At 49.5% G+C, this 14,008-nt stretch overlaps 3 protein-coding genes across 3 annotated transcripts; all 3 read right to left on the minus strand.

Moving 5' to 3' along the window:
* Positions 1-3,032: 3,032 nt before the first annotated feature.
* On the minus strand, positions 3,033-3,365 carry QC762_600554 (uncharacterized protein; the record flags this gene model as incomplete). The annotated part of the gene is made up of 1 exon (XM_062891748.1): positions 3,033-3,365. The coding sequence occupies one exon, from the start codon at positions 3,363-3,365 to the stop codon at positions 3,033-3,035; it is 333 nt and encodes a 110-aa protein (XP_062740754.1).
* A 1,377-nt stretch (positions 3,366-4,742) lies between these two features.
* QC762_600550 (uncharacterized protein) lies at positions 4,743-7,076 on the minus strand (the record flags this gene model as incomplete). Its single annotated transcript, XM_062891747.1, has 1 exon — positions 4,743-7,076. One exon carries the CDS (start codon positions 7,074-7,076, stop codon positions 4,743-4,745), a length of 2,334 nt encoding a protein of 777 aa, XP_062740755.1.
* A 2,533-nt stretch (positions 7,077-9,609) lies between these two features.
* Positions 9,610-10,571, minus strand: QC762_600540 (uncharacterized protein). Its single transcript, XM_062891746.1, has 2 exons — positions 10,029-10,571; positions 9,610-9,967 (listed from the first exon to the last, which is right to left on the minus strand). The coding sequence occupies exons 1-2, from the start codon at positions 10,198-10,200 to the stop codon at positions 9,822-9,824; spliced, it is 318 nt and encodes a 105-aa protein (XP_062740756.1). The 5' UTR covers positions 10,201-10,571; the 3' UTR covers positions 9,610-9,821.
* Positions 10,572-14,008: the final 3,437 nt, after the last annotated feature.

The following is a 14,008-nucleotide window of genomic DNA, read 5'->3' on the forward strand; positions in this document are numbered from 1 at the left end:
AGACCACTGGTTTCGTTGAGGCTGACTGTCCCAACTTGCCTGATGAAGCGACAAACCTGAATTAATCTGATATTGTCTCAGGTGAACATCCTGATGTATGTCAGCATTCATAACCTGTCTCACCCTCTACCCAGACTCCGCCACTTTGAACATTTGTCACAGTGCCACACATCACATCCTGCGACCTGTTTACTGATTCCCGTTTTCTAGGCCACCATCGGCTCTGATCATGATGCAATGTCTAGTTCCAACCCATCGTCGACTGTGTTCCTCGGACAAGGCAAGAAGCGTTACACCAAGATGCTGGTCAGAAAGAACTTGGATCTGAAGGCCCGGGTGGAAAAGCTGGCGAAGGAGAAGGACCAGATGTCAAAAATGCTCTCGGGCATGCAGGAATATGCGGACGCTACCAAAGATGTGTTGGCTACCTGCTGAACCAACGGGAGGACAAGTACAAAGGCGCCTACAAATTGGTAAGAGGCCCCCTTATGTCATCTGAGTTGGGCATCTTGTACTGATCACTTTTTTTTGTACTGCAGCCGAATGGAAAGTGGAAAGATTTCAAGAAATAGAGCCATCAGCGTCGTCTATTTGAGACAGGCGTGGTGTGGTATGGCTGTACAAGTCCGGATTGGTTTCAATTGGGGTATTAGAAGGAATGTGCGATAGATCGGTTAGCTTGGACAGCTAGATAGATAGCCATGTCAAGTGGCAGTTTCGTATAACATTCAAGATTCAACAAGGCCAGTGCGATGTTCTAGTTCCAAGATTCTGGTCTAAGGGGGCTTTAACTCTGCTCTGTTATCTCCTTCTAAACATCTCATCCTTCAGCTCATATTTAAAGTACCGTAGATGCTTAAAAGAAAGTCTATATCTATTTCCCTACGATATCTGAGTGGAAAGATTATCCAAGGCTTGCAACCCAGTGAGCTGAGACAAGCTGTGATGACTTCAAGACAAGTCAAAGCACTGGGTTGTCTATCCTCTCCTCAAATTCCAACCAACGTCCCCAGAAGCTCCATCCCAACATACATCCCCCTAAGTAGGAATCAAGATTGAAAGCGAAATTACAGTTTTCCCATCTTGGAACCTATCTAAATCTTTCCCCAGAACTTTACAAAAACTTCTCCCAGATTCATCCCAGAGTTCGCCCCCCAGCAATATTAGCAGCATGCACAAAGAAAACCAAACCTATTCCATCATTAAACAAAACCACCAAAAGAACACCACCCCCCCCCCCAAACCCAGTCCAGGTTTCCATTCAGATTACTACTATTATGAGAGTAAACCACCATTTAACACCACCTCCACAATCTGGGCATCCTCACCCTCTCAAGTCCACAATCCCAGCCTTTTTCCCCTTGGGGCGCCAGCGAGCCTCCCCATCACAGAAGTCAGAAGCTGAGCAGCCGGTCACGGCTAACGAAGAGCATACCGTCTGGTACCACTCGATCCCTGCATCTCTGTCCTCCACATCACTTTTCAACCAAGCAATGGCAGACTTGCTTTGAGCAGACTTGCTCCGAACAGTCTTGGGCTGAACAGTTTTGGCCTGCCGAGATGGGCAGAGTATCACCTGTTCGCGCTGCTGGATGTTGGGAGTTGAAATGCAGAGATGGAGATGCCCGTCTGCGTCGGACAGTTACGGAGGGGCTGCTCAGAAAGGCAGCGACAGAATGCGTCCAAACCCACAACCAACAGTGGCGTGAGCAGTTGCCGATACCGTAATTCAAGCATATGGGGAAATGAAAACAGCGGATTGAGACTTCGTTTCCAAGACAAGAAAGACGAAAAAAAGTGCCAGCAACAATAGATCGACACAAAAGAGACAGGTGCGAGAACATCACAACCTGGAACAAATGGTCAAAGTACAATTGTGTTCAGGATGGATGGTAGGCTGGAAATATATAAAGTCAGGAGACAATCGATATGATATAAACACCGTTCGCAGTGAAGATGCAAGAGTGGCAAAGATAAACACAGCACTGGGAAGACATCCGGAGAAATAGTAATGGCCTTCAGACACAACAGATAGGCCTCCGCAGATAGGCAATGTCCCTTGAGAGATAACCACTCGGCCTTTCCAGGTCGTCCAAAGGGTTCCAAAAAAGTATTTGCGGCCTCTGAAAATGTTGAGAAGGCCTTGTAAATATAGTTCAAAGCCCCCAAATGACTACCCAAGACTTCTTGCGAGGTAGTCTTGAGGAATAATTCTAGTTTTCAAAGCCCTTCAACCTTATGCCAGTCTTTATTCTCCCACCTAGGCAACCTCCTCTCCGACCCCCCAACCAACACCACAACCACAGTCCAGACTAACCTCTTCACCACCCGGTCCAACACCCGCACATTCTCCAGCTCTATATCAGCTACCTTGCTCGCGCTGGCGGGAGTGAAAATCTCAGGGGAGGTAGGCTGGTCGGGAACAAAGACGTACTTTGCCTCCTGTGTGACCACTACGCAGGTGATCAACATTGATGGGTATTATGAGCAGGTGAGGGAGTGGATCATTCGGTGTCCCAGGGCAAAGATGGTTTTATTTGGGGAGGGGGCGGTGACGGAGTGTGCTGAGGGGGAGGGGTATGAGATTGAGGGGTAGGTAGTGATTGCTTATCGGGTTGTGGTTGTCAAGAGGGTGGGATGGGTGGAGAGGGAGAAGAGGGTTGAGTTGGGGGAGTATAGAGGGGAGGTAGGGAGATGGATGTTGGGTGATGATGAGGAGGTGGACAGGGAGGAGGGGATTGAAGTGGGGCATATGGACTTTGAAGAGGATGAAGAGGAGGAGGAGATGGGTATCAGGAAGGTTGTAGTTGAGAGTGAGGAGGGGGGGGTGGTGGTTTTGAGTATGGACGATGAGGTGGACTGAAATAAGGACGTGAGTTTCCATCATGGGTGTCTTTGATATCACACAAGAAACCAATCAACGCCACAAGAGTTATTACACACAGACATCCGCACGATTCGCGGCTCAACGGCTCAACATTCACCCATCTTAACAACGAGGTATCCTCCCACCCCTCCCATCGCTCCGCCCCCTACTCCATGCCCTTCCACTTCTTCCACTGGCCCTCCAACGGCTGATACCAAAGCCTATCCCCCTTAAGCTCCTCACTCTTCACCCCCAAAACGTAACTCATCGCCCCATTCAACTCCTTCACCTGACTCTCCAAACTCTCGATCCTAGCCTTCAAGCCCTCGCCCTCAACCCTCAACTTCTCGCCCTCCCTCTTCAAAGCCGCATTCTCCTTTTGCATGTCCATGACCGCGGCGCGGTTCTGGATGTTGAAGGTGCTGATGTCGCTGTCAACCTGACGTTTGGCCTTGCGGAAGCGCTTGTACATGTGATGCAAGCTTTTATAGGTAGACATGGCCCTGCGGGAGTTCTCCCGATCCACGACGCGGGGACCGGGGGTGGTGGCGGCGGGAGCGGCAGCGGTGGCTTCCGGTTAATATTGGCAAGGTATGGTCAGCATAGATCTTTGATGGTACATAATGCTTCATGTTGAGTGAGTGATTCCATGTCAGACAAGCCTTTCAAGTGAGGACCAGACATCCGGATAGGTGTATGACCAGTGCCTCAGTTTGTGTTCGTCCAACTCTTGTTTGAATTCAAGTGTGGCTGACATCCGGATTTTGAAATGGCTTGAGCAAGAATGCAAGGACACAGAAATGTAGTATTATCATGAGAGGGAAAATTTACAACCGGGGCAGCAGGAAAATCAGCCGCGGTGGGAGCGGCAGCAGGAGCGGCACCAACGGGCACGGCAGCGGGGGCAGACAAGCCAGCATCAGCAGCGAGCGTCTGACGAGCGCGCTTCTTCGCCCGCCAGGTCGCATTCTTAGCGCGAACCATTTTTGATTTGATCGACTGTAAACACTCAGATCAGTAAATATCCCGATCAAAGTATCCAAAAGATTCAAAGCTTACTTGTTTGTGATTAAAAATAAAATTAAAAAAACGTCACGGGCTCTTTTGCTGCTGTTGTTGCTGCGGCTTGTGGTGTTGTGAAAAAATTGGAGACCACAACAAAAGAGTTCCTGGCGACAGATGTTACCACTCAGTTGCGCTGGGACAGCGCGGAAGGTGGTGGGGTACGAGCTGTTGAAGTTGTTGCTTTCCTCGAGGTATCCCTCGTGCTCTCTTTCCTATCTAATCAGGAGCTATCTTTTCAACCAGATAGCTGGTCGGACTGGCTCGCTGAGACAAAAGCTGGGATGAGAGGGAAAAGGGGTTGAATGATTTCTTATTTGCACCTGTTTGTATTTGAAATGCCTATTGAGCGATCTGAAGAACCAGACAAAGACTGGTGATGGGAGCTTTTGAGGCGAGAGCCATATTGCAGGTGTAACTAAAATCGAAATCCCGGCTTGGATCGAAGCTTTCGTCGGGGTAGTTTATCGAGTCCAGCATCACCCAAAAGTCTAGACCTATTCCTTTTCCCACCCGACGTGTGCAATTCAAAGCGATGTATATTGGAAAACTCCCTGTTGACTCTTTCGCTTTGACAGGGTGAAAGCTGAAGTCACAGATGTGTTGCTTCTCACTGGCGTATAAAGAAATAAGAAAGTCAGAAGTATTATTGTTACTGATGCCTGTGATGCAGTGCGGGAAACACGGCCAATCAGGCCTGACTGAACCGCTAAAGTACTCAGACAAACCAAAGCCCTATGGCAGAAAAAGAAACCACTGCCCCCGTCCTTACCATCCAACATTGCCTCTCTCTGGTCAAAGGCCCCTGTCATGATCATTCAAACTCGATCCATTGTGTCTCCTCCATAAACCTCTGCACTTGCAGATCCCCTTGCAAAGCTCTCTCCAACACCTCCTTAACTGACTCCTTGTCACCCTCGATCTTGAGTCCGTCAAGAGTCTTGGCCCGAGAGAGGGCCACATACACCTGCTTGTCCTCAAAAACGTTCTCGAGATTGATAACGACACGCTCCAGTGTCATGCCCTGCGCCTTGTGAATGGTAAGGGCATACCCAGCCATGAGTGGGATCTGTGCCCGCCAAACAGAAGAGTACGGGGCAGGATCCCCCACCTCGTTGACCAGGCATTCCGGAAGAATGGTGCGCTCAATCCCGTTTTGGAAGCGAACCACGGGCAACGCGATCATGCGGGGCTCCTCGGAGTTCAGGTTACGGCTTGCAAAAGTGCCGATTGCTTCTTTCTGAGTGTAGGTGAGTCCCGGTCTGCCTTCGAGCGTTCTCATCAAGGACCCAACACTGTGAGATTCGAAGTCGACAATGATGCCCTGGCTACCGTTGCAAAGACCCTCGCGCAGATTCAGATTGACGAGCAACAGAACTGACATGTCTTTCTTGAGCTTGAGAACCTTTTCAAACCGGTGATTGTCGTCTCCAAAGTTGATTACTCTGTGGTTCCTGTCATCACCATTTTGTTCGAGGGCGTATTTATACTCCAGGTATTGATGGTTTTCTTGTATGTGGCGACCATCAGAACATTTGTACGAGAACTCCGGGTCTGGAAGCTTCTTAAAGGCCCTCTCATTTGTCTCGTAAACCTCTTCTCTTGTCGGCATCAAACGGACGGCGTCTTCGGTGCTGGACTCATGGTTCATTAGAATCTCAATGTCGGCTTGGCTGAAGGCAATGCCGGTTCGGCACTTTTCCAGCAAAGCTCTGAATTCTTCGTCTCGTTGGCGGTGTATCGTTTTGAGGTGAACATAGTTGAAGTTACACTTCTGCCATGCTGCGCTGGAGAATGCGAACTGGTCCTCAAGTCTGAACTGGCTCTGGCGGCAGGCTCGATTGGCGCAAGTCTTGGTCGTGCTGAGCTCAAAGCCACACGTAACACAGTGTTTGAACGGCTTTATCGGTGGAAGCTGGCAAAAGTCCCCCGTCACGATAAGTTGAATGCCCCCAAATGGTAACGATGCAGGGTCTGGCCCCGTGTGCCGGTCTTCTTCGGGGTCCCTTTTCCTAACGAACCTCAGCGCGCTATCCATTCTCTCAAAGAAGTTGCTCTCCACCATGCTGATCTCGTCGATAATGAGAGTGTGGACCCGACGGAGAGCTTTTCGAACTCTTTCATTGGCCTTTGTTACCCCGCATAGCTTGTCCAATGGCATCTTGTTAAAGTCCGGAGCCCAGCCCATGAAGGTCCAAGTGGTTGAGCCATTGATGGCCAAGGCGACAAGGCCAGTTGGGGCAATGACTTTGACCACTTTGCCTTTTGCCTTTAGTCGCCGCTTAATCTCGTGCAGAACAGTTGACTTGCCACAGCCAGCAGATCCGGTGTAGAAGATGTTTCTGCCTTGCTCCGCCAGTTTCACAACTGCTTCTTGTTCCGGGCACAGGGGAGGTCTTTCCTCCAGCACTGGCTCTGGTCCTGGGGTTGGCTCTTGCGGCTCTTGAGAATTGCTTGATAGCTGCTGGGGGGAGACTTCATCGGGCACTTGATGCGGCGGAACAGAAACATGAGAACCTACCACACTGTTGTACTCTCGTCTCCGGCGCTCCGCCTCGACCAACTCGTAAATGGGCCACTGTGCCCCGGACCTGGGGTCGAAGCCATCAAGGCTTTGTTTTAATTGTTGATATTTGCTGACACAGTCTTTGATGGCCTGATTCCGACTTGGGTCGACAAAAAGATCTAGGTAAAGGTCGGGTTCCGGGAGAAAATCGTGTTGAACCAGCGGAAGAGGCTCATATGTCCGTGACTTTGGTTGCAGGACATGATCGAGCATTTTCCAGCCAGCTGCCAAGCGGGTGTACTCTCTCCTGTGCTCAGCTGCAAGAGTCAGAAGACGAATGACATGCTGAGAATCCAGGTCGGCATCCTCAACATTGTCGATCTGCCTGCGGATCCTCCGCCATTCCTCTGCCGCATTCGAAGCTTGTGGGGTAAGGGGACGATTCCATGGGTCAAATTCAACGGGCACCGGTCGACCAATGCGTCCATGAGTTGCATCGGGGCTGGCCCTTCTCTTCCTGCTCATTGTGATGCTTTGATGAATCTCGCGTGTCGCTTGGGCGTGTTTTGCTGTCGTTCGGATAGCGACCGTGGTCTGGCTGGAAAAGGAAAGTATGCGGTTGGACAAGGGGAGAAATGACATTGTGGACTCCTGTCAAATCGTATATGGGGTGCAAAAAGGTGTCAATTCTGTTGTTTTTACGAGGGTGAGTTGCCCAGTTGGCTGGCCGAACCCAGCGGCTCAGGTCCCACTGCCAAGATATTAATTCCTTAACAGTGGACCTCATTGACTATTCTGTCAACTCCCAGTGAATTTCTTGTGGGGCATTGCACGTGAATGCTACCGCGATCAGCGCCTTGGCATAACTTTATTTCAACGTCTCGCCAACATACATACAAGTACATATCGGACAACTCTCTGATCCATTACCGGCACCATTTCCACCTCTTTGGACACATCCATCAGGAAGCATGATGGTCAACGGGGGCCATTGGTGAACCACAGCGAAAACCTATATACATTATATTTATCCATGATCCTTGGAATTGACGAAATCTTTGGACCCCAATGGGTATCTTAAAGACATGTGTTCAATGGGATTTCTGATTTGCAGCCGTTGCTAGTTGGGATGGAGGCTTTCTTTTCAATTGCCCTTATTCCTTCTTTCACTTTCTTTTGAGTTCGGATGGGTTGATTTGCAATGACATGTTTTACCTGGTAATGGGATACCTTATCTTGGAGAAAAACTGCGAATTGCATCAGTTTCTACAAGAGATTTACTGTAGAGTTTGCTTCTTCGGTATATATTCTCTTTAGGCAACGGCATTTCTGTGATCCGGTCACACCGCCCATATGGTGCTCGACTTTTCCTTTTGCTACATTGGGTATGAGAGGATTATCCTTCTTTGGTGACCAAAGAAGGATGTCTGAAGCTGAAAAGGCTTAGCCAATCTCAACGAGTAGCAACAGAGGTATGTCCCGTTAGCTGGAGCTCAGAAGCATCAAACGACACTCAGACAAGAGATTGTGGGGTCTGGTTTCTTGGGTGAGGTCTTCATATCAAAAGAACAACCCCAAAGTCGTTCTGGCTGGCAGACACAGAGACTTCGAACAGCCGTCAGGCTGAAGGTTCCATCATTGGAAGGTTCAAATTGGTAGTTCATCTTTCCCCCCTACACTACCAATATCATCACTCATTACTCTATCCAGGGCTTCCGTCATGACCCTTCTCGGGGCTGCTCTTGAAAGATGGGTCCGTGTGACTCTCAGCAGTCCAGCTGAAGGAGCAACATGACCATCCTCACTGCCCCAACCACACCAAGAGCAACCTGGAATAGAAACATGTCCAATGACCTGAAGGTGGTCAATTCGAGCAAATGTGAAGTTGCAAGCGTGCACAGACCATCTACGTGGGGGTGTTATGTTGTATGTGTACTTTTTGTAGGGGGGTGGATGTGTGGGGAGAAAGGGGGGATATATACTCGACTTTCTGCCCACCAAATTCCCAACTCTTCCCTCTTCTCTTTTCTCAGCTCTCGCCACAATACCTATCTTTGCGTTTTGCCGCCCTTTTTTTCTGTTCCATTTTTTCTTCTTTTTCAGAAAAGAATCCCGCGCCGCCTGCTCGCCCGCAATAACCCAGCCCAACTGACACAAGCGTTCTTCCGAACGCCCAGACTTGGTAAGTCGCTTCCGCATCCTTTCCCCTCTGCCATGCGAGCCATTCCTCCTGCAAAAACCTCTCGGTTCCGGGGAAGTTTTCCGTTGCCTATCACACCTGATAAGCTGCTTTGTCTCACTGGGATCACATCGTTGAACTGTTGGCTTCGCCCGACCAGAACGATGCTGATCTCGTTCAAAGTTGGAAGGTGATGGCCACCCAGGAGCCGCACTTGTGTTGGATTCGGGTGTCTGGTTCCAAGAGACCTCAGTCGCCTCACACAACGCCCCTGATGATAGGGAAGTGGTTCCACGGTCTCGCCGCCTAGATATACTAGATGCCCGTGCCCGGAGGGCCAAGAAGAGATTCAGATTTGGAGGTTGCGCTGTCAGGTGCAGAGTAATGATAATGGAGTCACTTGCATGGCAGCTTGGAAACCGACTTACTCAGCCTTTATGCAGATTCGTGATTGATGACTGGGTGAGCAGAACCTCTTCGAGCATTTCCAATTTCGCCCGCCGACGTGCCGCGTACAAACGATATCAGCACGTAGGTTTGTCTCCAATGTATCCTCCATCTGATAGACACTAAAGCTCTAGAACTGAGTACAGGATACGAAGAAGTAGCAGCACCGGATATCTCAACACTCATCTTGAATCTGTTTTTGTGTCTTTCGGCTACTTCACCAAACCTCAAACCTCACAGTTTACCACTTGCTGGACATATGCTGGGATAAATATCTATACGTCCGCAGGCGTTTCTTGAGTATTGGCTCCATCGTTTATACATGCCACACTATAAAGCTGGAATGCTGTACACGCGCCACGCTAAAACGGCCAAGATTAACATTGATGCTTCTGCAAAACGTTGATACAAATTCGTGGGCTTCAGTTCATCTTGATCAGAGTGTCAAGAGTGTCACCTGACAGCTTTTCATTGCGTAGCAATGTCTCAGCTGAAAACACTTAGTTCCTGTTCAAACAAAGAGTTACATCCAACGCAGACTTCTCATCAATGCGTCCAAGCTGGGATCTACCTCCTATATCTTAAAATCTCCTTCACCAGTCCACCTGACCTGCCAACACTTTTTCAATTCCAACGCAAAATCGACCACGCAAAAATAACTATTCGATTGACTCAATAAATATCATACATCTACCACCAAACCCACAACAAATCCCACATCAATCTACTATCTTACCTCCCCTCGACCCCCAACAACCAATCTAATTCGACCTCTTCTTCGTCCCCCCAAGAACATCCTGCACGGTACCCCCAATAGCCCCTTTATCAGTAAACTGCTTCCCAATCATCCCCTCGCTATGCAGCGGTCCACCAATGTTTTGACCAATGCTCCCGATAACGCCGTCCTCTGCTCAGTTCATCACCAGTCAGTTCTCCCCTTTCTATCTATCTTGCAGTGAAGCACTGACCGGTAAACTGCTTCCCAATTGCGCCCTCGGAATCAAAAACCTTGGGCTTGTCCTCACCCAACCCTGCTGTTGCGCCTGTGGTGACGGAGCCGACCTTTCCGCCGGTGGCTTTGGCGCCTGTGTGGGAGTTTTGGGGGACTTTGCCTGAGGAGCCGAGGCCGGAGGGGTTCATTTTTGGTGGTGGTTGTTTGATTGCGGGGGTTCAAGTGATGTTGTGTTGAGATGCAAATATGATTGAAAATTGGAGGGAAAAAAATCAATGCTGTGAAGGGGACGACAGAATGTTATATACGTATGTCGTGGCCGTTGTTGCTACCTGTTGTTTGGGGTCCAAAAGTGGTGACATAATAGGGGTTGAGCTGGGTGGGTTGGTGTGGTGATGTCATCATGTCGATGCGCCATATGTCATTGTTTCCCCCCTGGGCCGCCGCGCCGGAGATAAGCCCGGATAGATCCTGGGCGGGTTCAAAGAGGGATTAAAGGGTCGGGATGGATAGCGAGTTCTTTTCTGACATGGTGGCGTCAAATCTGGTTGAATTGCTGTCTTTTGCACAAGGGGGGGTTGGTGCAGAGATTAGGGCCTACAAATGTACATTGTTAGGCAGGCATTACAGTACATAGGCAACTTCCACAAAAGCCGCCTTAACCCCTTCCCTTCAGATACGTCCCGCTTATTCCCTCCTCACTCCCCCTCAGAAACTCCTCCAACCCGGTCAACTTCACCCCACCCTTGTGGCAAAAATGGGCGGCAGATACATCGGCGACGCGTACGGCAGGAGACGTGGCTCGGTGCTGCGTACTCTCCAACTACGGCGACGGCCTTGAGATGGCGCATCTGCTACCGGCCGGCGAGGACCACAGGTGGCTTTCAAACCAGATGTAACAATGCTCGCCCACGCAGTTGTTCTCCGGCAACCCGATTGACGGCCCAGCAAACCTTCTGACGCTACGGGCAGATCTCCATCGCGCTTTTGACGAGAGGCATCTTTGTTTTATTCCCAAGGTTGGGGAAAAAATGTGGGAGACGGCAGCGAGGCGGATGCAGGTCGCGACGGAGCCACAGCAGAGCGGAAGCCACCGCAGCTCGTTCCACACGTCTTCAACTCGACGCCAAGTAGACAGCTCCCCAACCTCTGGCATAACCGCGCCGTTCACCCTATCCCCACGACTGTGGCAGTAGAGTGTCTTTTTACCCGTTTTACCTGGACCATTTTAAGCCCCCGTATTTTCGATATATTCCTCCCCTCGACGTTTATACCGAGGCGCCTGCTTCTCTAGAGTCGTGAGAAGGGTAAATGGGAGACAGAAGAGGTTAGTCCTGCGATGTGCAGGCAGATGTGGAAGAATGCTAGGTCGCGCTCTCCTAGGAAGAGAAGCGCACCGAGGTCCGACGATGTCGCTGATGAAATACTAGCAATGAAAAGCCCCAGTCCACGTGATAGCGGCTGCTTTGGAAGAAATACCCTGGATAACGACGACTGCTATAATGACGAGTTCGTCTATGCTAAGCAATATCAGGGGGAGCGTTTGGGGCGGCTACGGAAGCGGAAGCGTAGCTCCGAGGAGCTTGGTGATGTGGAGAGCTCATTTGCTACAACAGTCTAGGAGCTTGGCCACTAAGATATAAGCTCCGATCCATACTCATTTTGAGGACCAGCCTTGTCTGTCAAAGCTTTCAAATATCAATCTCAATTGGAGTTTTCGCTGACAGTCCCTGTTCCTTCCTCCTCCTTTTTTGTAAACCCTGCACTTTGACCTCCCGGTTAAGTCTTCCAGTCTGAGGACAGTCTGAGGTCACTTTTATTCTCATATGCCCGTTACCTCCTCTCGACTATCCGTTTAGTTACCCTCTATTATATAATTTTAAATAGTATAGTAAGGTGTCACGGTTCAGAAGAAGCGGGGACGCCAGGACTAGTGGGACTGGAGCGGGCGGTCAAGTGGGGCCTGCGGGGCAGAAAATAGCACGGGCCAGAAGATCTATGATTTGGAAGGTAGATCCATGGATCTAGAGATTCAGAGCTAGATCCAGAGGATCTAGGAAATAAGAGATAGATCCAGGTACGGAGGTACTTGGAGCCCTAGGTCTATATACGCGGAGAAACTGGCCGGGTTAGATAGACAGTTCCGCAGTATGCAATTCAAGTCACAGTTGTTAGTATCTAGACTATTGTGATTGAGACAAGCCACTTATTGTACACTGTTTAGCTGTACCGACCCAGGATTGTTCCGAAGTGCCTTCGACTAGTATCTCTTTCAGAGGTTCTAGATAGAGGTTCGTCACATGTTATAAGAGGAGAAGGCCGGTTTAAGAAAGCTGAACATTACTTTAAACTTTACTTAAAGTCGCCCAGACTTTCCGAGTCTAACCGGCTCCTGATATTATCTAATTTAAGTGACTTTTACTACGAACCTAATTACCGGTACACTTAATATTATAGGGAGAATTTAGAGCCGAGGTCTAGCTCTTTTTTTTTTCCCTAGCTAGGTAACAACTTATAGAAAAGATATAAGCTTTTTAACGTTATGAGCCTTCGAAAGGATACCGACGGATACTACTCTCCTTAGTCGAGATAGGGATGAGTTTAGGGTATAACAAAGAAGCCCGTCATAATGTCGATCAACTCCTATACACATATAGAAGCCTGATCGCACCAGATATCGTCGATCTACTGAGCCACGTCAGGGCGATTATAGTTACCGCGCGCGTTTCCAGTCTTGAGAATGCTAAGAAGCTCTACGCGAATACTTTACACCAAAATACCTTCTATAATTCTCTAGAGGAGGAGGTTCTACATGCGGCGTAATCTACATGTATATATACTTGGGGCAATACAAGCTTGGAAAACGCAATGAAGGTAGATAATATCTGGAACGTGCTCAGAGCGTCTTTAGGAAAAATGGAAGGCAATTCTTGATACCAGGGGTTGGGACCTATTTACTTGATTTTATCGTCAAGGAGGTAGATAATTTGACTGGGTGGAATTGCGGGATCTAAAATCCTCTACTTCTTTCATAGTTATGATAATGCCTTGGGTGAAAAATCTTTATTACGAGGTTTCTCTTACCTAGGCTCGACGCCTAGAAAGAGAACGCGATAGACGGCGCGGCGCTTCGAAGACAAGGAGAAACTCGATCCCGTCAGGTAAACCACCGAGGGGCCACAACCCTTCCTCCTGAAGCCATCCGAGGGCATTGAGTGGCTCCTCATGGTTGACGAAGAAGTTCATATTGACACCTGAGACAAGATCAGCGCCTGGATCTGTTCCGTCGAGGTGGAAAAGTGAGCCGCAGAGTTCAGCGTCTTTAACGTAGGCAATTGGAGAGCCGGCTATCACCTTACTCGCAGAGGTTTGCATAAAACCGAGTGGGACATGCGGAAAAGAAAAGTCTATTAATAAATCAGAATAGGAAATATAAAGTGAGCCAGACCGGGTACCCACCGGCGCATGCCTTGGAGATGGCGATAAGAGCGGCCGGATAGGAGCTCATTATTCCAAAGATTTCATCATCTTTCTTACGAAGCTTCTCCAGAAGGCGGGTTGCGAGGCGGCGCTCCCTGAAATCGCGATGGACGACGAGTTGGGTCACCCAGCACACTTGTCGACCCTCGTGGGCCCACCGGCAGGCAAATGCATTACCAGCGAGGGTGTTGTTAACATGGATGCTAACATAGGAGGACAAGACACCGACGGGTAGGTAATCCCTCCGGAGCCGAAACGGGCTCATCTTAACACGGGTACCTAAAGCTAGTGTTAGCTACTTGCAGCGTTTCTGACCGGGAGAGGGCAATGGAGCGGCAAATACCTCGCTTGCCTCCCTGGCAGCCGTCAGGTGTGTCCCAGATGCCATAATTTTCACTGAACAGTTGAGCTGCCTCAGTGAGCATTTCATCCGTGACATGATTCGGCCCAAACTCCTTGAGGATCTCAGTAGTGATCTCGGCTGCCCTCGTGTGGCGATGCTTGCTGGTCGTTTGT

This window comes from Podospora pseudocomata, chromosome 6 (assembly GCF_035222375.1).
Source record: "Podospora pseudocomata strain CBS 415.72m chromosome 6, whole genome shotgun sequence".
Taxonomy (NCBI): Eukaryota; Fungi; Ascomycota; class Sordariomycetes; order Sordariales; family Podosporaceae; genus Podospora; species Podospora pseudocomata.